This window comes from Protopterus annectens, chromosome 8.part0, assembly GCF_019279795.1.
Source record: "Protopterus annectens isolate FY-2018-M chromosome 8.part0, PAN1.0, whole genome shotgun sequence".
NCBI lineage: Eukaryota > Metazoa > Chordata > Ceratodontiformes > Protopteridae > Protopterus > Protopterus annectens.
In genome coordinates, this window is record NC_056741.1 from 805,761,612 (window position 1) to 805,786,625 (window position 25,014).

At 39.3% G+C, this 25,014-nt stretch overlaps 1 protein-coding gene across 1 annotated transcript in view; it reads right to left on the reverse strand.

Annotated features, from left to right (window-relative positions):
- ATP6AP1 (ATPase H+ transporting accessory protein 1) overlaps positions 1 to 24,753 on the reverse strand; it is a gene marked incomplete in the record, with an annotated part of 333,375 nt that extends 308,622 nt beyond the window's left edge. The window contains 1 exon segment of the mRNA XM_044080269.1: positions 24,490 to 24,753. Coding sequence (XP_043936204.1) covers positions 24,490 to 24,632 — 143 coding nt within the window.
- Between the last annotated feature and the right edge of the window lie 261 nt (positions 24,754 to 25,014).

Here is a 25,014-nt window from a genome sequence, read left to right on the forward strand (position 1 = left end):
AATGAATCAGCAAAGGGCTGTAAGCAATTAATACAGAAATTTACCGGGTAAGTAGCACTACTGTTAACTACATGGAGGAGCAGATGCACTGCAGGACAGCAAAGACCGATAAGACTGTTGGGCCCAAGAAATATTCATGTAGACCATTAGAGAGAGGTATTGATTTGGGAGCATGTGCTAGAAAGATGGAGAAAATGTAAACAAACAGCAGTGGTGTGCAAAGGTGTGTACTCTTGACCAAACATACATGTTAACTTTTTTTTTTATATAGATATGTGGAGAAAGGTGCTTTAGAAGGGGACACAGTCTCTCACTAACACTGGGTGATATGCCTGATCATCTATGGCCCCCTTGCCAGTAAAAGGTAAGAATTTATGAACCTTTGAGATGCGACCGTTTCTGAACATTTGAAACACAATGTGAGAAAACAAGGGTGGGTGTGCACATGTAAGTGTGCATATGTATATGCACATTATACTTTACATAAAAAAATGAATGTAAACATACTATACGAGCAATTTAACACAGCTACTGTGAAGATCAAATGAGAAAAAACAACTCACTATTTTTATGGGGTGACCGTCAGGTGACAGCTGAGAACCTTCCACATAGTGTTGGTGCTTTCTAAAAGATATGTACTGAGGTGAAGTAGAACACGATGCAGACGATACAGAGGTTGCAACATTTTTGTGCATGCAGTTCTTTTATAGCTTTGTGTAATAACTCATCATTTAGTGACTGCAATCCACAATGGCTCGTCAAGAAACCATACTTTTATGAAGAACAGAGGAAAAATAGGAGGCAAAAAATCAGGGATAGTTGATATACTACAAACTGAGTTAAAACAGAAATTTAATAAACGAGCAACTAAAAACTGGTGTTAAAACTAAAAGATATGCGCTTTCAGATACATAGCTGCACCCTTCATCAGCTCTATTAACTTTCTCCTCAATGTAATTTAAAAGTCAGCATCAACCAATCACAGTTCAGCGTTTCAACCTCCATCACAAAACCAGTGTGCCGAACAGTCCCAGTCCTTAAGGCTAAACAACGCACTTGATACACTTGTAATAGGTGACTATCGTCAGGCACACTGACGTCCCGCTCACCAGGCTGAACAAGGAGAAGGTCACAGTGAGCTGCCTGTCGGGCGCTAGGATCCGCCACATAACACAAGCACTCAGGTCACTCCAAGGCAAGTACAAATATGACTCAGTCATTGTCCATGCTGGTGTGAATGACCTGAGACGTACCTCCCTGGACTACATGAAGAGACATAGAGGAGCTCTGAGCATGTAGCCCAGGCCGGTATGACCCTGACCTTGAGTAGCATCTTACCCTCACCAAGAATGATGCCACAATATGAAGACAAGATGATCAATTTCAACAATTGGCTTAAGTATTGGTGTCATTCAAAGGGGATCCAATGCCTGTCAGCCTGGGATGACATGCTCGACAAGCCACGATGCTTCGCTAGGGACGGCTTGCACCTGTCACCCCTGGGCTTTTGGATATTGGCAAAGGCTCTTGCTACTCCCATAGTGCCTTTTTTTAGGCAAGGCTCAAAAGACAAACCACCTCCATAGGTATCAAAAGTGATAAGAAACTAAGAGTAATGCTACTCAACGCCAGAAGTCTAAACCTCAAGATGCACGCACTCGAAACTCCTTAGCATGGAGAACATCAATATCTGTGCAGTAACAGAAACCTGGTTCAAGGCTCCCAAGAGCACCCCAGCACTACCAGGTTATACCTCATACCATGCTTTTCGGCCCCAAAACTTGGACTGAACCACAAAAGGAGGGGGAGTATCAATATTCATCAAAGATACCCACACCTCCAGGTTGGTGACACAGCACGAAGCATCAGAGACTATCCATGTAAAACTAACAGTGGGTAAAACTGCCTTCCAGTTTATAGCCTGCTACAGACCACCCTCCCAAACCCAGGAACCCCACTCGGCCTTCCTGAGAACACTGGAAAATATGAAGGTCTCTCCAAACACCATTATATTAGGTGACTTCAACTACCCAAACATAGACTGGGAGCATTACTCTAGCTCCAACACCCTAGCCCAAAGGTTCCTAGAATTTATAAACTCAAATGCTATGGAACAACTTGTTACCACTCCCACAAGAGAGGAAAACATACTGGACCTGTTCATTGCCAACATGGGGACTCTATGCTCCAGAACAGAAGTGTATCCCTCACTGGTAAGATCAGACCATAAACTAATCTCACTGGAAATTCACATCCAGACCCCACCCTCTGCCCACAAAACCACAGTAAAAAACTTCTCTAAAGAAAATTTCACACTCCTCAAAACGGAGGTGGAATCCTTCAAAGCCCCCCGGGCCTGTGGAAAATACGGCCCAGACCGCATAATCCTTTGCATTCTATGAACACCTTCAGGAATGCATGGATCATGCAATCCCAAATAAAACCAAGACCCAATCCTCCAAAGGCAGACATCCTGTCTGGTGGACCCCAGCCATAAACAAACTATACAATAGAAGGAGGAAGCTACTACATGATACAGCAAAATCCCAAAAAGGGAAGGCATCTCTGATCAGTATTAGCAAAAAACTACAGGCACTCATAAAATCGTCCAAGGCCAGCTTCGGGAGAAAAAGAATCGCACAGGACACTAAGGATAAATCACAAGGCTTTCTTTAGTTATGTTAGGAACCTGGGTGGGAATTCCCAGATATGCTCAGAATTAGTCCAAAATGACAAAAGATAGACCAAACCCACAGACATTGCCAACATCCTAGCTGACAGGTTCAGTGCAAACTTCTCCCCCCCTCCCCACCAAAAGGGCAAATATCTATCCCAGCAGAGTGCTGCCCCCCTGACATCTCAGATGCTCAGGTAAGAGCCGCCCTCTCCAAAGCAGAAAACACAGCATCAATGGGACCAGACGGTGTCCCGAGCTGCGTCCTACATGAACTCCAAGAAGAGCTAAACCCAAACATAAAACTACTGTTCAATCTCAGCCTTACTACAGGATATGTACCCAAAGAGTAGAGTACAGCAACAGTGGTCCCTCTCCACAAAGGTGGTGCCTCAACATATCCTGGAAACTATCGCCCCATAAGCCTGACTAGCTTGGTCTGCAAAGCTATGGAAAGGATCATCATGGACCTCATAAATAAAGACATTGGGGACCTACAGACACTGGATCCTACCCAGTTCGGCTTTGTTAAGGGCAGATCCTGCCTCTTAAACCTGGTCGATTTCTTTGAAACAGTCACCAAGGCCATTGACTAGGGGAAGGTGGTCCACACAGCCTACCTGGACCTCGCAAAAGCCTTCTATACAATACCCCACTCAGGCATTATAGATAAGCTCACCAGCTTAAATATAAACCCCTATGTTACTAGATGGGTTGCAAACTGGCTCAAGGACAGAACCCACATGATTAGAACTGCTGGAGCCATGTCAGACTCCAAACCAGTTACAAGTGGCGTCCCACAAGGCTCAGTCCTGGGACCTCTCTTGTTCGGTATATATTTCTCGGAGGTACAGGCCAACACGGAAGGACTGTAGCTGACCAGGTTCGCAGATGACTGTCCACTTTGGCAAAAACAAAGTGCCCACAAATTACCACATAGGTGGTAATCCATTAAGTACAAAAGTAATTAGGGACCTGGGGACCCAAGTTGATAGCAATCTCTCATTTGACAACCATGTGGCCAAAGTGGTTAGAAAAACATTTTATATAGCCCACCTAATCATGAAGGGATTCACATCTAGATCAGGGGAGGTCATCGTGCCTCTTTACTCATCCCTCATCAGGCCCATAATTGAGTACAATGCCCCTTTTGGGATGTACCTTACCAGACACCTGCAGCAACTGGAAAGACCCCAAAAGTACCTCACCAAGAGGATCAAAGGGCTCAAACAGATGCCATACTGCTGCCTGGTTAAAGAAACTCCAGCTCTACTCAGTGGCATACCGCCTGCTCAGAGGCAATCTGTGCCTGACGTATAAAGCCATGTCCAACCCGGAATTAATGGACATGCTGCACCTCAGAAAATCCAAATCCCATCGAGCTACGTGCTCGAGAGACTTGAACCTCAGCACTGAAATAAGTAGGACATGCTGAAGGGACAGATTCATAACCCAGAGGCTCCCTTCACTCTGGAATAAAATCGCAGTCCAGGTTAGGCAGAGTCCCTCATTGGCTCTCTTCAAGTGGAATCTTGATGAGTGGATGGGAGATCGTAGGTTTACCCCGGGTATCACTTCTGTGTCACTGTTAGACAGAGGCACAGTATACTAACCTCGAAAAAGGGCATAGCAAAATTAATTTAAAATGGGTGGCGAAAGCCAAACACATTCTGGCTAGGCTTATAAATGCCCTACGGCAGATAGCCTAGTATGAACCTATGAATCCATTTTAAGACCTCAAGAGTCCATCGTATGTTTTAATTTTTTATTCTCCTTGCCGTGGTGGTTGTGATAACGTTCACTATTCTGTGGTTTTATTTTTTTTACTTTATCCTTTACTTTATCCACCTTTAGTAGCAGTGTTTTTATTCTTTGTATACAACTTTTTTGGTTCAAGACATTGACTACACATGGCTGAGAGTACAACTATGGATAACAGAGTTGGATCATCATCCCGTTACTAAGACAAGGAATATACATAGGAGAGATGTTACTACTTTAATGAGCAATCCATTGCTGAGGCCAAGATTGGAAGATGGTGCTCCATGACATGGAGGTTTTTCTCTCAAAGTTCAGAGCTTTTGAGAACTCACTGTATAAACTCAAAAGACTGCAATGGCAGCACCTACATATGGAAGCCTGTTTATTTCACAAGGTAATTCCTAGAGGGATGAGGATGCTTGTGATACCGACTTTTGGGAATGTCTATCCAGAATTGCTTAAGAAATGGCAAATGTTGAAACTTGGCTTTACTTGCATCAGATTATTGATAGAGCATTATACAAAGAGAGAGAAGGATTTTAAGTCAGTGGTTGAAACACAGCAAAAAATCAGAATCCAAGTTCACAGAATATGTTTATCTTAGTAAAATGGAGGAGCTTTACATGAATGCTTCAGCATTTGATACTAGGAAAAAAAAAAAGGACAAAAAATTAATGTGAGATTACCTGGATTTTAAAAGGGTAGAATTTTTTTCTTGGCCTACGGTGACACTGAATGCAGAGAGTGGGAATGAAGAGATGAAGTCACTCAGGCATCTACCTTTGTAACACCGGATAAAGTTTCCAAGAAAGGCACTCCAATAAAACAGACTCCCTCTGTAAATACACAGGCTGGTACCTCTGCCATACCAATACAAGGGAAATTCTGAGTAGCAAGGTGATGGATCTAGCTGGACAGGTGGATTTAGGACCTAGACACAAAGACAGCAGTGTTTTGTCATGACCCCCTACCAGTCAAGCAGGACAGGATGGACAGAGTGACGCGCTCTGTCAGCAAAGGCAAGAAGATGTCAATAGAAGGATAAATGGTCCATGTGCGGAGTTGTGGGATTTGGTTGCAAACTTAAGCGAACATGTTCTGAGACTCAGTTAAGTGTTCTGAGCAAAGGTCTACTCTTTATTCCTGCCACAATTTTCTTCAAGTGATGTCGTGATTGGTTTGAAACTTTTTTGTAGGAACACAATGCTTAAAGATATTTATGGGAACATGACTGGGGTGGGTGTCGTCCCTCATAAGAAATCCAGCACCTTCATCCCTCAGAATAATCCTATCGTGGACACTTTTTATAAAGTCCGAGAGTCTCAAATTTCCAAGGCTCTGAGTGAATGCAGATTCTGCTTTCATAATTTATTACCATAGGAGAAACAAGCCATACAAGAATTGCAGGAAAACATCAAGATCTGCCCAGCTGATAAAGGAGATGCCATTGTGCTTATGGACTCTTGTGTATGGTAAGAAAACGAGGGAACTTGTGTCTGATACAGCTACTTTTGAATTGGTGAATGTTTTAGTTGAAAAGAATGATTAAGGCGATACATGACAGACTTTGATTTATTGAAGTGTCGTACATTGGATGAGACGCAGAGTTTTTGTTTGTGCCTAGTCCAATTGTTCCATATACTAAAGTGTTCTGTATATTAAAAGGTCTCCCTAAGATACACAAGAACAAGGATCCACCTATGCAACCTATAGTGAACAGTGAAGGACGGACAATGAACCTATATCAATATACATTGAATGACAACTAAAACAGGTTTCCAAGTCTGCACCAACAGTGTTAAGAGATACTAAAACAGTACCTTGAGACATTACATGAATGTACTGCTTCACTGCATGGCTTTGATTTCTTCTTTATGGTTACCTTGGATGTTCATAGCTTGTTCACTGCGATATCAAATACTTCTGGCATAACAGCAATTAATTTTTTTACAACACAATGTACATAACTATAAGGACAATGTGGATCTTCTGTCTTTTACTGGAACTGATATTGAACAATCTGTTTTTATATGAAGATGATATTTATTGGCCTTGTGCTAACTGATTGGGAAAACAATCACGTGTTTGCCAATAACGAGTTTTTAACTCATAAAAGATTACAAGAAATGTGTTGACGGCATCTAGGTTTTACGGCAAGGCAGTTTACAAGATCTGAAAAGGTTTGTGACATATTTAGAATCCACTACGGACTTTTTAAGATTCACTATGCAGTATTCAAATGAACAGTTGTTTTCTGGATGCTACTGCATGCTCGGATGAAGGAGGAAGTATTACGACAGCTGTTCTTCATCATAAGGAATGCAAAAGGAACAGTTTTCTAGATTGTACCAGTATGCACCCACATCATATTTATGATAAATGTGCTCAAAGGTCAATTACTTAGACATTCAAGATTATATACAAATAAATGAAGAAATACCCAATGATAACAGAACTCTACCTCATGTTTCTTATGGAGAGGTTATAAGAAGGATGTTATGGACAAATTAGGAGAGGTTGAACAGCTTAAGAACACTATGGGGAAACCTTTTTACTCTTGAGAAGGTTATGAACGATTCAGATGTTGGTTGCAAATACTGAACTTCAGATGAAGACAAGAGTTATGCTAACTTGATGTCCATTATGTCTGCAACATAAGAGAGACAACTGGAAAAGTTTAAGCATTGATGTTCGTATTACTAGTATTTCGCATTCAAAAATGGCAAGAATCGTAAATGGCTGAAAACAGATCAGCCTTTGATAAATAGACAGGGCACGTTTCCCTGCAGACTATGCACTTCCTGTAGATATATCTAGGAAAGGCAAGCTTTTGTACATCCGACTACTGAAGAGCATAGAGACTGAATGGTTATACTGACTAAAACCAAAAACATTAATTTATATTGCCTACTGCCAGCAGTGTACATCGTTTTATGTTGGTAAAACAAATAGGCAGCTGAAAGAAAGGATTTCTAAGCACATAGGTGACATATGCTTGAGAGATACGAAAAATCCTTTAATGAAACATATTGCTCTAAATGCTAGTCATAATTTTTTCTTTTCAGTGTTACAAGTTGTATTAACAGATCCAGGAGGTGGTAACATCTGTTTTAAGAACACAAACAGCTCAGATGCATTGGATTTGCAAATTACTTAAGACACACCTCCTGATCTTAACTCATGCCTTCTTCTCCAACCCACCCTGAGAGGGTAGAGAATGAAACACTGAACAGTGACTGGTTGATGCAGACTTTTAAATTCTTACACTGAAGAGAAGTTACTAGATCTGATGAAGGGTGTAGTTATGTACCTGAAAGTGCTTATCTTTTAGGTTTTAACACCACTTTTTAAATTATTAATTCATTTATTCAATTTTCAGCTTTAAGAACTCGTAGATTTTACTTTTCTATTTAACGTTCCCTATCCTGTGGTTTAATTTTTTACTTTAATCACCTTTAGTAGCCATGTTTTTATTCTTTATATGCAATGGTGTCTGAAATATTCTGTGCGCTCTTTTACATTTATTATATTTTATTACAGCTGAACATCTGATGTGTACAAATTACTCTCATCACCCAAACAGATAAGGACTGTGGGGGATAGTTAGCAACTGTGCGTTTTCATAAAGCAGAGGCTGAAATACAGCTTGGCTATTTTTCTTTTACTACAGTCCGAGATCTGAGATTTGCATGGCCAATAAACTAGCTATTACTGCTGGACAGGGGGACTGTCTGTAAATGGAGAACTTAGTGATTTGTGAATCAAGCACCATTAGTGTGGCTATTGGCTTTACTGCGGCCACTATTTTTACCACAATCGGACATATGTCTTATGCAGTAATGCATCTGATTCTGCTCGGTCAGATGAAGAAAAGTTGCTGTAACACCATCTCCATAGCTTTGCCTGACTATATTTTGTCATGTGTCAGCTTTATTTCACTTGGTATTTTTTTCAACACCTTTATTGAATTATCACTTGTAACACAGACAAATTTACATTAATACAAAAGTAATCAAACCTGTATTAAAATTAGTAAACATACTTCACATATACTGCTATATATCGTACAACATTTTTCTTTCGTGGTGACTGGTGATGTACAACTGCCAAGCGAGCCTAGGTCTGCTAAAAAGGCTTACCTGTTTTCCTACATTCCCCACTACTGTCCCTTTCCCTAACCTCTGCTTTGACACAATTTGCAAGGACAACATTTGCCTGCATGACACAGTAAAACCGCAGTCGCTGGGGTCCTGAACATCTACCAAAAAAGTCAAAGAAAGAGAGTGAATATATGTACATACCTTACTGAAAAAAAGTATGGTCTAAAAGTGAATGTACATAATGTAGTTCCTTTAAATTGTTATCCTGCCCTGCTTAAGTAACAGCTGCTTGTACATCACCACCCCATTCTACATCCTTCTTTGCATAACCCTCTCAGCAACAAACTCTTCCCCCTGACTTTACCTTACCTTATGTAATCCTGTGCTCTCTTCCTTTGCCATTTACCCTCTTCCCTACCACCTAGTACTCTAATAGCTTCCTTTATTTCCCCTCTAGTGGTACTTAGCACACTTCTTGTTTCCTCTTATCCACTGTAAGCTATGTAGGCCACAGACTTCTCCTAGTTACTTCTTTCTTCAAAGTGCTCAGAATGTTTTCCCTCTTCTCTTCGTTACAACATCCTCCGCTGCCTGCCTGGTTGCTTTTCTTATTGGCTCTCGTTCCATTCACCATTTGCTATACTTGGACTCACTCCGCTCCCCTACTCCCATTCCCACCCACCCTATATTAATTTCATTTAGCAAACCACACCCACCAACTATGAAACACCCAATCATACTCTCGCACACCACTTTTCCATATTGCCAATTAGTACAGCCTCCCATTCCCATCCCCTCCTATAGAAGACTCTTGTACCAATCATCCTTATCTCTTGCCACCACTTCCCCTACACCAAACCCAAAAGTCAAACAGATCTTTCACATCTTATTCTGCCCACTAATTCTCTTTGCTCGCTTCCTCACCACACCCAACCGTGGCATTAGCTACTTCACCCACCTGCACAACCACAGTCCCTCAATACTATTCATGCAAACTTTTAAATAGCACCCCAAATTTATAACTCCATCAAAACGGACCTATTCTCATATAGTTACCTCCATTCTCCTAGTCCTTCAATTACCTCACTTCAACCCCAACATCCATTAAACATTACCCCCAATATCTCAGAAAAAAAAAAAAACTAACCTTCAATTATGCGGAGACGTACACCCTAACCCTGGTCCAACTCACAAAACACAACCATCATAAATAGTAACCCAAACGCACCTATACTAACCAACAAATATGTAAACCTCAGAAGTCTACTAAACCTGTATACCCCGGACACTGCTCTCAACTGAAACCTGGCTTAACCCTCAAAGCAATAATGAGATCTTACCTAATGGCTATAATATCCTTAGACAAGACAGGACAACAAAAAAAAGAGGCAGAGGTGTAGCAATTATTCACAAGGGCTCTCTCAACTTCGAGAAACTTCAAGTAGAAGTCCCAAAGCTAGAGGACACTGAACTTCTAGCCTCTTGCCAAAAAATCAACATATCATCCTAACAGCAGTATACATCCCACCAAATAATAACCCCTCAACTATAGAAAACCTGCTTTCATGGGACTCTGCTACATTTAAAATCAAGAAACAATCACAGTTGGAGATTTTAATACCAATTGGCAAACCTATTCCTCTGAAAACCCCTCTAATTACATAAATTTAAAAGGTTTCACCCAACTGATACATACTCCCATTAGAAATGACAAAAACAGCAGCAAACAGTCTATTGTAGACTGGACTCTAACCAATAAACTCTCATTAATCACTCAGGTTGTCTACCAGACAGCCAAAGCAAACCACCTACCAACCTTACTTGTAAGGCACAAGTTACTCAACCACAAAACCTACAACATACGTACAAATACCCGATAAACATTTCTCCACAGACACCTTTAAACAAATTACTCCATAACTGTAGTAAGTCCCCATTAAAATAAGTCCCCATTAAAATACCTCCCTTAAGTGCTGCAGTCGAATATCTCAACAACAAATTTCTCAATATACTAAACACACTAGCCCCTATAAGACACACAAGATCTAAATCTAAGTACTGCCCATGGCTTACTAAAGAAACCAAACACCTACTTAAACAAAGAGATAAACTCTGGTAACAACACAAACAAAACCAAAGCCTTCCTTGACAACTACCACCACTTAAGAAATGTTTACGAAAAAAACAACAAACAAACCAGAACAGACAAAAATACCTACTATATATCCATGCAGTACAAGCATCAGCACAACCCACAAATATTTTGAAGTTCTATCAAACACCTTATCTATCCAGGGCAAACTTCCAACCCATCCCCAAATTCCAAAAACTCAGAGGAAAGTATACCTTCCTAGTTTAACTTATTTTGTTTTAAACTCCATTCTCTCACATATAAAACCAAAAACAGCACACATCAAATCACTCTTCCTCCCTCCAGTGACTCCATACCTCATTCTCCCTTCAACCCATCCAAACAGGTAAAAATTAAGAAATTGCTGTCCAAACTAAAACCTACAACTTTGGCTGCCAACAAACCACCAAATTACTACCTCAAATTTGCAGCAATCACCTGCTTCCCAGTATCAATGCTGATCAATAAATCTATTGAACAGTATGTACTCAAAATATGGAAAATCTTCTACGTTATTCTTTTCCATAAAGAGGGCCCCTCCTTAGAACTCTCCCAACTACATACCTATATTCATACTATCTCCACTCCAAAATTTTAGAAAAATGTATCCACAAGTAATGCAGCACCTTCTAACCAATAAACTTCTTGCCAATGCACAACACTGATTTCCACAAGGCCATAGTACCACCACTGCTCTGCTCAAATTCACCACCACTGTTAACCAACTAAAAAAAGAACAACCAAACAGTTGCCTCGATATTTCTAGATGTATATCAAAAGGTATGTAACAGTGTCCAATAAGCAGCTTATATCTGAATTGGCATCCCTTGACATATCTAAAAATACCCTCGCCTGGTTCCAAAATTACCTCTGACCACCATCAAGCTGTCAAACGGCATGATGACCTCTCCTCTCTGCTTCCCATAACAATAGGTGTGCCCCAAGGTTCAATACTTGGACCTCTACTCTTCTCAATTTTTACACCGCAACTAACCATGCTACCATTATACAGCATGCAGATGACTCCACTGTCTGCACTACACTCACCCTACCTCAATTACAAAAAGTTCCCCAAAAATCCTTTACAGCCATTGAATCCTTCCTAGACAGACACCAGCTCATCCTAAACCCCAACAAAACCAAACTAATGCTATTTCATAACTACCACAAATCAAACTCCTTCAACCAAGACTTTAGAATCACCTCAGCCAATCACACCCTAAATGAACTCATCCCTAAAACTAAGGTGTAATCACAGACAAGTTAAAATTCAACAAATATACATCACATACCATCAAAAAGACCCACATCAATTTAAAGGTTCTCTCTATAGAATAAAGCCTTCCTTAACCACCTCCTCCAGGCAAGCAACTGCCAGAGCCCACCTTCTATCCACCTTGTTCTACGCCTCTCCCATTCTCACAAACATTACGAAAACCAACTACAGAACCCATCATCGTATTGCTCTGAACTCAAAAATGGCTAGAACTTCCTAACCTTAAATCAACTTTTGCTAACCCACAACATAGTTCACCTCCCTGACAAATGCCCAGCCTTGCAGAAAGTAGTTAAAGTTCACCAGAACAACACGGCCCCAAGATGATCGGAAACTACTGCTAACAGTTACAAAAGCCAACAGCAGCTTTGGCAACTCCCTATATTCAAATAACATTGCCAAAATATGGAAATCTACCCCTCAGTACATACTAAACACATCCAGCCCAACTCTATATGTTCTCCCTCCTCATCAGGCTGAATCTACTTCTCCTCCTCATATACTCCCACACCACTGCGCAATCAACTTCATCTCTGCAGTAAACAGAATCTTTGAAAACTAATTGCAATTTGACCTATGAAAAAATAATTGTAACTCTTCCAAATGTTAATTGACAAAAAATGCTGTGGCAATTTTTCTAGATACAATGATAATGCCACGATCTGTATAACTTTGCTGTCTCTTAACTTTGTATGTGCTATTTGTCTGCATGAGATTTATGTGGAGCTTTTCTCCCCGGGCCCCTGCTGAAAATGGGCAATCCAGCCCAGTCAAGACTTCCCCGGTAAACAAAAGCTTTTCTCCCCGGGCCCCTGCTGAAAATGGGCAATCCAGCCCAGTCAAGACTTCCCCGGTAAACAAAAATAACCCCAAGCAACATTACATTAATTATTCAATTACTGACCCTTTTCTTTTTAAAGAAACATCTTTATTAAAAGCATCACTTACAACATAAGCAATCATACCTTTATATAAATGAAAATATGAACCATACAGACGATCCTAGTTGCAAGCATTTTACATCACAAACCATAAAGGACACAATCCCAGTTGCAAACATTATACATCACTTATAATGTACCCAATCATTTTCAGTCAAACATTACATAGGTCATTTAAATTCTGCCTTCTTTTAAACCTCATTCCTCCCCTGTATATATGGTTTCCACCATTCCCATTTTTCCTATGTAGTTTGCTCCTATCCTTTTCTAAAGATCTCAATTCCTGTTTCATCTCTATTACTATATTCACTACTTCTAATATAGTTGGTTTAGATTTTGATTTCCATTTTCTAGTAATTGCTTTTTTGGCAGCCATTATGATTAGACACAGCAAGACCTTACCAAGTCTAGGCAATTCCATGTCTGTATCATAGCTCAGAAAAATCATCTCACTCATCCCACCCAGCATCTCAAGCCAGTGCATCCCCCAGGGAATCCCTACAGTCTATCAACCCATGCACTCCCAGAAAATATGTATCATAGCTCAGAAAAATCATCTCACTCATCCCACCCAGCATCTCAAGCCAGTGCATCCCCCAGGGAATCCCTACAGTCTATCAACCCATGCACTCCCAGAAAATATGTTCCCAAGTACCTCTTTCTTCCCCATCATAACTCCAACATTTGCGGTCTACTTGAGGAAAAATTCTCTGGAGTCTACTTGGGATATAAAATATATGGTTTACTATCACATGTTCGACAGTACTGTGGCCAAAAGTGCATAGATCCGAAGAAAATGTTTGGAAATCACAACACCGAACTTAGTAACTGCCAAACTGAGCATATCAGTGAAGCCAAATGTCGAACATTTCAACTTCACTGAAATGCTCATAGCCGCTAAACATATTTTTGTTGCATATTTGGGATACATATATCATCATAACCTCAATGTTTCTTTGTGAACCGCTTATCCAATCTCGCTTCCCAATCTTCAGTTATCATGCAATATTTATATGCTCTACTACTACTACTTCTTCTTTCGGCTTATCCCAGTTAGAGGTCGCCACAGCGGATCACCTGTCCGCTCATGATTGGCAGTGGAGTTTTTGTGTGTCGAGTTACCAGCCCGGCGCCCAACCTTCCACAGAAGGCACACACACACACCTAGGGCCAATTTAGAGTGTCCAATCAACCTATAGCATGTCTTTGGGATATGGAAGGAAACCGGCGAACCCGGAGGAAACCCACGTGACCACAGGGAGGACATGCAGACTCCACACAGAAGGCACCCCAGCAGATGATCGAACCGGAGAACGTCTTGCTGCACCACAGTGGCCGCCCCATTTATATGCTCTAATTATTCTTTTTTAATGGCAATTTCTGTTCTAGATTCTACTAAAAACTCTACCAGTGCTAGTCTTTTGTTCAATACCCACTATTTCTCTCTCTTTACCTATACTCTGACTTCAAATTTTCTTTACTCACTACAATGAAGAATGAACACATTCACGGAGAAGCCTGCATTGTACAACACAGCCTAAACATGCTCCATTTTAGGGATATATGCTTGCAGTACCTTCAACACAGCCTCTAGCTACTACAAAGGGGTAGTACAGTCCAGTACAGCTTGTACTACTTGAAGTGATGTTCAGAACTGCCCGACTTTCAGTATCCATTATATGCCATTATTGTTGATATACAGGAGACAGCTTCACAGTAATATACATCAGACTTAAAAAAGATTACTGCAATAAATTAAATATTTGTTGCTCTGTGGCCATTGCCATACTTCTCCTTAAACATAGCTGAACTACAGTAACAGTAGCACATCATTTTAATGCAGCACAAGCCATTTATTCTTCAACTGTAACAGCTGGCTGATAAGACAGCTTTGCATTACAGCTTTGCATTGCATTCTGTGCTACCAACAACTGCATCTGTAAAATTTTCTTCAGTACAGAATTATTCAGAGGACTTATTTTTGAAGAGACTGTCTACTGGCTTAGCACATGTTATCAGGTGGCTCACATTTATTATGTCCTCATCATGAGTACTCTCCTCTTTAAACCATGGTACATGTAACTGGCTCTTATGGTGTGATGCTAGTGAATTTCATATATAGTTCATCCGAGGCTACCAATAAATGCATGTAATTTATGTCTCAAGGAGGTGTACACTGTCAACATGTGGCTATAACCACTGCTGGGGGTAAAAAATCTTATTACTGTCATCTGCTCTTAAAAGTCTTTAATCTGGCTTTGAAGGACCAGTGTGCATTTCTGCGACGTAAGCCAGAATACTCTGAGTTTGCACAAACGCAACGTGAAATATGTAACTTTGGCCATTATTATTGTTGTTATTTTTTCCCACAATTATATATATGAGATGTACACAGTCAACAATGATGCAAAATTTGCTGGCCATAGGGGTTGTACTTGGGTGAAAATGACTGAGCCTGCTAAAATGATAAAGTTACAATCACTGATCAGTCTTTGCAAGACTTGTGCATTTGTGTAAAGCAAGCTGGAATTTACTGTGGCCATTTTTAAACTTCAGACATCTGAGGTGGGCATGGTCAATAACACAGCTGTAACTGAGGAGAAGGAACATTGGTAGATTACAATGAGAGCAGTCTGAGTGGTCTTATAGTTATAGGGTTCCAAAATGAACCATGATGTGACTAGTTAGTAAAGTTCATTTCACCTTGTGCTGGGAAAACATTCAAGAATACAAATTAAACCACACATTTTGTTTTACTAAACAAAATTCAATCTAGTTTGTAAGTATACATTCACAACAATAAGGAAGGTAAACACAACCATTTATGCATTGTCCAAAAAAGTATGTAGGGGACCCAGTGGTAGAAAGCATCCCCAAAGCCCAAGGTACACAATCTGCTATTGTTTCCAATCATGTTTTCGGGGCAAACAAAAAGTAAATTTGCTGTTGATGACATGAGCTCCAACCAACTGCCCAAAGATATTGCTGCACAGAATTTATAAATTTCAGGACATAGTTGGAAATAACTCTTGCTTCTTCAGACCCATTTAATGCAGATTTCGAGATCAAATAAAAGATCAACATATAAACACTCACAGTATGCAAGGAACTTTAAAGAACATGCTTCCTTAAATTTGGACAGATCAAAAAGCAAGAGTCACTGAAGAACTGATAGTGAAGATGCCTTCTGGGACTGCTTAGTTAATTCTGAATGCCAGACTATTTTTCACTTTTTTTCTTTAACTAACTGTTTATTCCAATCTGCTGCAAAGTAAAACAATAATCACTGAAGATTACAAGGACTCTCAATAATACACTTTACATATGGCCGTAGGAAGAGCAAGTACGACTCCTGAAGTTCAAGTCAAATTAAATGTGAGAAATTATAATCAGTTGCAAGCTTTCTTCTGTAGGAATATGCATGACATTTGCTGGCTTACTACTACAGCTCAGCAAAAAACTATATTTCTATGCCACTCGAAAATGAACTGCATTCTACTATATAATACATACTTGCTGGGTAATATTTTTGGCATCAGTTTATCATCTTCTATGGTGCCAAACTGCTTGCTACCATGCTTGGAAATACGTTGTTAATGATGAATTACCAAATAAAAGCAGACCTTCTTACATCCAGGTATTGTACTGCTATGAAGATTATTCCTTCATAAAGTTTACAGAATAATTTGCAGTGTTATTACAGATTTTAGCGGATTGAATAGAGAGGGCCTGCAAAATGTGGTATTAGTTCAGTTGCAATGGGGAGGCAAGAGGGAATTACTTAACTGGATTACACTGAAAATTTATACTGTAACTGCCAAAACTGATTACAAACAGTTGGAGTTGGGGTGTGTACTGAGAGAATGAGAAAGAAGCTACTATGAGTAGTGAGGAACAAGAAGGAGGTTTACTGTTAACTGTGATGTTGACTGGTCATGTGATATTCTGAGATATTTCTCTATGACGCTTTCCAACACAGGAGAACAGAGTGATAGGATTCACAGAAAAATGCACATGGTGCATATAACTGGCACGTTTGCATGGCTACAGTGTTGGTTTCCCCAAAAAAGAAAGATGAATTCTAGTGAACATTACTGGAGTGATTTGGCAACCAAATGGGTCCCTCAAAAAACACTGCACTAATAAGAACACAGGGGCTGACATGACAGTTGGTAATCTGTAGGATTAGTCTGTAACAGAGATGCAGGTGGGCTAAACCAATTGGAGTAGATGACAGAGTAATTAGAGCAAAAGCTAGTTAGCACTAATGGTACTGAGAGGGGGAAATGAAACTCTAGTACAATATGTCTGGCTTACACTGAAGTCAGAAAGGGTCCGAGTAATACAGCTCACAATTAATTACCTAGAGTTTCCATGCTTCTGGTCACAGCCAAACATTACAAAAGTGATGCAAATCATCAATATGTGGTTATGCAAGTTAATGAGTTAACAGCATGCATTACAACCAGTATGAGGGGGGGGGGTGTTGTGTGTGTGTGTATATATATATATATATATATATATATATATATATATATATATATATATATATATATATATATATATATATATATATACACACACATTATATACATATATATATATATATATATATATATATATATATATATATATATATATATATATATATATATACACACATACATACACATACACACACACATATATATATATATATATATATATATATATATATATAACACTATGTCTGAATTTACAGGTACATTTTTTTTTCTGGCAATCGTGCTGATTTTGTAGACATGGTATTAATTTTCTAAATGCCTGCATTTATCCTGTGTTTCTATACTTACGATTAAAAATATAAAATGGATCCCCATTACATTAATCGAAAGTACAGAAGACCAAAATTCACAATGAGATGAAAGATCAGAAGTTCAAAACAAAATTTGGCACTGCCATAACATGAAACCATGAACCATCAACTGTGCATGTCAAACAGCATTACGAGATTTTGCATGGAGACTGCAGTACACAGTCAGAAACCAAGTGCTCTATTTAAATACTGAAATGCAAGTTTTGTAATGCTTAATGCAGATCACGGTACAGTGAGGACAGTGTTGGTATGTATAATTTACGAAGGGGGGTGTGGGGTGCAGCCCCCTCCCCGCAAAAACATTAAAACGTAAAATGTTTTTGTTAAATTTGTTTAAATGGAGTAGCTGGTTTTCTTGAATACACAGCGATCTCCATTGAGAATCACATACTGCTGACATGTGCACAGTTTGTGGTTTCAGGTTTCAACAATGTCAAATTTCATTGTTTTGACCTTACAATCTCATATACTTGTGAATCTTCTGTACTTTCACATTACACATATACATACATAATGTAGGCCTAAGTAACCACTTGGTATTTCTGTATAAAAGGCAGGTATTACAGACACAAATATTTTACTGTTTCGGTAGGAGTTGTTGGAGGATAACTTCTAGATGTACATAAGGAAATTAATGGTTAGAGCACTGGAAAGTTAAATTACAATGAGTTTACAATACTCTACTACGAAGGAAGTAGTATGTACGATCTGACACGCTGATGCAACAGTGGTAAGATGACAGATAAAAAAGGAGAAGATATGCTTTTATGAAGATCCTGAAAATTTAGTGTAAGCATTTTTCTACAGAGAAGACTTGATACTTAAGGTACTACTACCATAAAGCATTAAGATGTAATGGACTGCTCTGCAGGGCATTTAAATTGGTGAATTGTTATAACAACATGTTAGTTACTCATCTCAGAATAGCATTTATACATATACTTTACTACTGAAAATATAAACCTAAAAGAATGACAATAATAATCTTTCAAAAAACTCTTATGAAAGGTTTTTAATAGTTGGTTAATTACCAAGTGGTAGAACAAAAGACTAGAGGGAGCTGGAAAGGAGAGACAGGTACCCAGCAAACAGTAAAGGCAAAGCTGTCTTTCTAAGCTGGGAACAGATGGTATGATGGATGTCTTAACTTGTAATGAACATATTGGAGTCTCCTTTTAAGGAGCACAAATGCTTGAGATTGTACCTTAATTCTTTGTAACAATAAAATGTCACCATTTACTTTCCTGCTGCAGAACATGAAGGCAAATTCAATAGTAACATCATATAGGCAGTCCCTCTAAGCACATCCTAATTTATATTGCAATCATATTTATCTACTGATATCCGATTACTGGGAAAGTCTGACTGGATAGGAGCCAATTCTCAGAGGAGACTCGGGAAGAAAAGCTCCACAGTATTGCAAAACATTTTAACAAAAACTTTACAGTCTTAAGTGACAGTTTATTATCTTGGTGTTAAGCAAGAACAGAGACAGCTTTTGGATGGGATTTTTTTTTTGAAGGATGGGAGGGACAGCAACGATCTGATGGAGAGAGATTAGGAATTCCAGGCCTTGGCCCTTAGCAACACCGCATGAGTATAGACAATGCCCAGCAGATCTGATATCTTGCTGGACACACAGGAGTTTTTGGTCTTTGGATCATAATAATAGACTAGGAACATGGTTGTGTAGAATGTTATTTAGTGCTTGTACAAGCAGATGGATTCTGGATAATTTTATAGATGGTAAGATTATGTGTATATATGTTAGTTGATGGGGTAGTTCTAACCAGTTTAGGCTTTTTAGTGCTATACAGTGGTGTGCTCTGAAAGGGGTACTGGCTTCAAATTTAGCAGCTTTGTTACAGCAGTATTCAAGTTTTGATTTTTGTGACGCCTGAAGGTTAGGTAAGGACAGTAGTGCCATAAACAAGTGTGGGAGGAGATAAGTTGTGTCAATTGCAGCTTTAGTTGAATCGGCGAGAAAAATTTTGTCTCTATAAAGCTTCCCTAGTTTGAGTTTTTCTTACGCAATTTTGTACATGTTGATCGAATTTAAGATCATCCACTATCGTTCCTAACAATTTGCTATGAGAAGTGACGTCAATGGTTGTATTATAAAAGAGGTTATTTCATGGAAGAGGGATTTTGGGGGGAAAAGTAGTAGTTTTTATTTTAGGGATGAGGATGAGCTGCGAGTTACAAAGCCATGTTTCAGTTGCTGTTAAAGCTTCTCCGAGTAACTTTTTGGAGATGTGCCACGTTGCCAAGTGTGTGTGGGGTCATCAATGTGCTGTATTAGCAAGGCCTGTTGTGTGTTTGCTGCTGGTGAAAATGTTAAAGAGGAGGGGACCAAGAACAGAGCTTTGTGGTACATCGGTGGTTACCAGGAGATATGTAGAGAGGGTAGAGTGCCATTTCACTGACAAGATACCTGTTGGACAGGTAGCTTCTAAACTACAGAAGGGTGGGCTGTGAGAGACCTAATGATGACAAGTGAACGAGAAGTCTAACTACTGTTGCTTTTTTTTTTTTATTACTGTAATGTTGAATTCCTAAAGTGAGTTGTAAATGCAGTATTAAAATTACATCAAGGATGCACCAGTTAAAGCTGCAGTTGTTGCTCTTACTGGCTAGTTGAATGTATGACTGGAATCCATGTGTGTGTATTTTATCATGCAACAACATGAGTAAAGTACAGAAATTTTAGGGAAGCCTTCACCATCTTTTTAAAATTAACAACTTTGAAGAAAGAATGTACTGAAAAAGTGATTGAACTATTACTTAAAAACTTTATTTACACATTTACAACCAACAAAAAGCTAAAACTTTGCAATTTCAGAATTTAGTAGTGACAAACCAATTTACACTAATCATACCACATTTTAAATCATTGGTAACCCAGCAGCAACAGAGAGAGCAGCTGTTTGTTACATACAAAAAGTCAGAAAGAGGTCTTCAATATTAAGACCTGTTGAACACATTTAACACAACACTTCCGAAAATATGAAACATTTCGAGGGATATTGCTGAGCATACATGCACAGAATGGAAAATGGGAACCCTATCTACCAAATCCACCTGTCTGTGACAGAAAGGTTACTTCTCATACAAACAGAATATGACAGATCATACAATTCTAGTCAATATATCCCTTTAAACACAAAAATATACAATATAACATTTGGCTGTAAAATATACAGACCCATAGGAATATGTGTAAACCTATCTGAACTCTCTAGCCAAATGGTACCCTGGCTTTTGCCACCAAGAAAATTATTTTCCTGTGCCCCTGTCAAGCAGAGCCACAGAAGTGATCCCCGGGATGAATTTCCTATCTCCCATCCAATCATCAAGATTTTTCTTGAAGAATGCTAATGAGGGGGTTTGTTTGATATAGATAGGTAGTTTGTTCCAGAGTATGGGAAGTCTCTGAGACAGGAGTCTATCACTCCAGCATGTTCTGTTTACTGTGGTGACAAGGTTTAGCTCCCTAGAGCATGTAGCTTGGAGGGATTGGGATTTCTTTACGTGGAGCATGTCCAACAGCTCTGGGTTTGACATAGCTTTGTATGTTAGGCAGAGATCGCCTCTGAGTAGGCGATATGTGACAAGAGTAAAGCTGGAGTTTTTTTGAGATGGTCCGAGTAGGGGATCCGTTTGAGGCAGGTAATCCTCTTTGTGAGGTATTTCTGTGGCCTTTCCAGATGTTGTAGATGTCTTGTGAGGTACATACCAAAAGGGGCGTTGTACTCTATAATGGGTCTAATGAGTGACGAGTAGAGAGGAACAATGGCCTCTTTTCCTGGATGAGAAACCTTTTGTGATGAGGTGTGCCACGTAGAGGGATTTCCTGACTACTGTGGTGATGTGATTATCAAGACAGACTACTGTCCACCTGTGTCCAAAGGTCTCATCACACTTTTGGTGTTAAGTAGACTACTGCCTATGTGGTAGTTCATGGGTACAGAGTTTTTACCAAAAAGGGATGACCATGCGCTTTTTGGCATTGAGCTTGAGGCCATGGCTTTGACACCAGTCATCCGTCTCAGTGAGGCCCTTTTGTAGGACAGCCACATCGTTAGGAGATTTGATTATGGCTCCTAGTTTGCAGTCATCTGCAAATTTTGTTAGCCAAAGACTTTCTGTGTTAGCCTGTACTTCAAAGAAGTAGATACCAAACAGGAGAGGACCTAGGACTGAACCCTGTTATACTCCACTTGTCACTGGTCTGAAGTTGGATTTAGAGTCTGCTAATTTCACAGTGTGGGTTCGGTCAGTGAGCAGTTGGCAACCCATCTTGTGACATAGGGATTTATACCTAGTTTAGTGAGTTTGTCTATAATTCCAGAGTGGGGGATGGTGCTGAAAGTCTTGGCGAGATCTAGACAGGCTTGTGTTTACCACCTTACCCTCACCTACAGCTTTGGTGACTGCCTCAAAGAAGTCAGGTTTAGGAAACATGATCTGCCTTTTACAAACCAGAACTGGGTAGGGTTCAGAGTTTGGAGATTACCAATGTCATTGTTTATAAGTTCCTTGATGATACGCTCCATAGCCTTGCAGGTCAGGCTAATGGGGCGATAGTTCCCAGGGTCCATGGTGGCTTCCCCTTTGTGGAGTGGGATAACCGTTGCTGTGCTCCATTCAGTTTCATTTACTATTTTAACATCTGACTAGTACAAAAACTACTGAAGCAACAGTTACACTGTATACCAAGAAAGTGCAGAATGGCCAGATCAGAAAACACACACATGTAGCCCAAAGGGTTAAGATATGAACTTTTAACCTAACTTATCTGTGAAACACGAAAATATTTTCTCTGATCCAACCTGATCTGGTGCATCTGTTTAAACAAGCATCCTTGAACATGGCTGCTCATAAGAATACTAAAAATGATGGGAGATAGCAGAAACCTATAATTCAAAGTGGAAAGGGATGATGAAACAGGGGGAAGTTCAAGAAACAAGGAGACTAGGATTTTGGACACAGATCTTTAAGGAGAATAACAATAACCATACAGAATGTTACATTCATAAAGTAGCAGAAAGCATTTTAAGAACCAAGCCAACAAGTGAAATGGAGAAAGAAGATTCTGCCGATAGGGATGACTGCATTTAGGGATACAGATAACAGGCAAGAGGAGGCTGGAATTTATTGGGGAAAATTTAGACAAGGAAAGGTAATAGAATGTAAAGAGGCCAAGAATTTATTTGGACTGCAGGCTACAGACTGCCTTCTCTATCAGGGACTGATAAGAGTATAAGCAAACAGCAAGAAATATGTAGATCCTAAGCAAAAGACTAGTACCGTTTTTGTAGAATCTAGAACAGAAACTGCTGTTAAAAAAAGGAATAAATAGTACAGCATATAAAGTACTGCATGATAATTATAAAAATGAATTAGAAAAGGTTAGAAAGGACTGGGAGGAAAAATTGGAGAAGCAATTCACATACAAAACAATGGGGGGATATACATACGTCTCCCAGATATACAACAGAGTCTAGAAGATTTAGGATCTTTGCTTGAAAGTGTTTGCATAGGTATTTTTATGCCCCAAGTAGATAGCAAATATTGGACGTGTAATGGGAAAGAAAGCAGTAACTGGGAACATTTTTTCTGGGAGTGTAACAAGTTGGCAGACTTTAAAAAACTCCCTGCAGACTACTTTATCAGAAATAATGAGTGAGCAAATTGGTATGACTAAGAAAATTAATTTTTGTGCTATGATTCTGAATGGCCTAGACATAAGGCCTTGCGGAGTCCAATTATGGTGGCAGCCAAAAAGACAATTACTAGAAATTGGAAATCAAAGTCTAAACCAACTGCACTAGACATAGTGAATATAGAGAGTAACAGAGATAAAACAACTGGAAATTGGATCTTTAGAAAAAGGTAGGAGCAAATTACATAGGGAAAAAAAGGAAATTGTGGGAACAATACATGAAAATGAGGTTTAAAAAAAGGCAGGATTTGAATGAGCTACGTAATGCTCGACTGACCATGAATGGATACAATGATGTATAATGTTTGCAACTAAAATTATATCAACATGGTTTGTTTTCATTTATACAAATCTACGAGTGCCTATATCATACATTATAAAGTAATAACATTATAAAGTGATAATTTAATCAACTCAAAATAATGATTGGAAAGGGAGGCACCCCTTCCTTTCAATGCTCTCATTATCACCATGTCTAAATTAAAAACTGATAGAGCTGCAAAGGTTGAATTAATATGTTACTATAAGAAAACTCTCGAAATGAATAAAGTCGTAGTACACTGCTGAAATTGTGATGTTGTTTAGAACATGTTATAATTTTCTGGTCACTGTTCAATCATGTGCAAGCTACACATTACCACTGACCAAATTGGGATAACAAGGAACAAAATAAGAAACGACCTACACCCTCAATAATGAATAAAGGAAACAAAAAGGAGTCAGGGGAATGCAAAGAATGAACTAACGTTTTTAAGAACACCACCCACGATTTCCCAATGTAAATGCATGTATAACTCAATTTCACCTAACCCCTCCTTTTCTGTCACATATAACTGATTTCTATAAACATGCTACATGCATTAAACACGATATATGCCCACAACAACCACGAAAAAATATTATGTCATCAATGACTGAAGTGTCAGATCTGGCAGGTGTCGCCTATGCAGGGAAATGAAGGAACATCTTGACAGAAGTGATTCCGGTAGCATTCGAGAGCAATTTCAGCAGTACGTCGTAACTCACCCCTCTGTAGACCACATAAGCACAGGAATATGATCGCTGCAATACCCCAAATGTGTCATCCATAACGTGAGTAGAAACGGCAAAAGCAGCACTCGCCCACGACAACCTCTCCCGAACAGCAGCAACTGCAAAACCTCCGCCATCTTTCTCTCAAGTCACTCTTCTTCCGCCACTACTGTCATATGATCATATGTAAGCTCATATACACAACTGCACCTTAACCAATTATTAAAATATGCGCGTTCTAACACTCTCAATTTGTGCGCTAACAGATCTAGTGTACGTCGATCTAATGACCTCGGCCAATCGTCACTCGCCTTTGACTTTAAATACCTGCCTTCTGGTTACAGAAATGACTTTTGGGGTACGCCTACTAGTTGCAAAATGTTAGTATATTAACTCACGTGACATTCCAAATTTTTAGTTGAAAATGTTTTGAGAAGTTAAAATTAAAATTTGAACTGTGATGCTTTAACAAAATTTGTGTGTAACGTTCTTTTTAAATGCCACAAAAACCGTGATTGT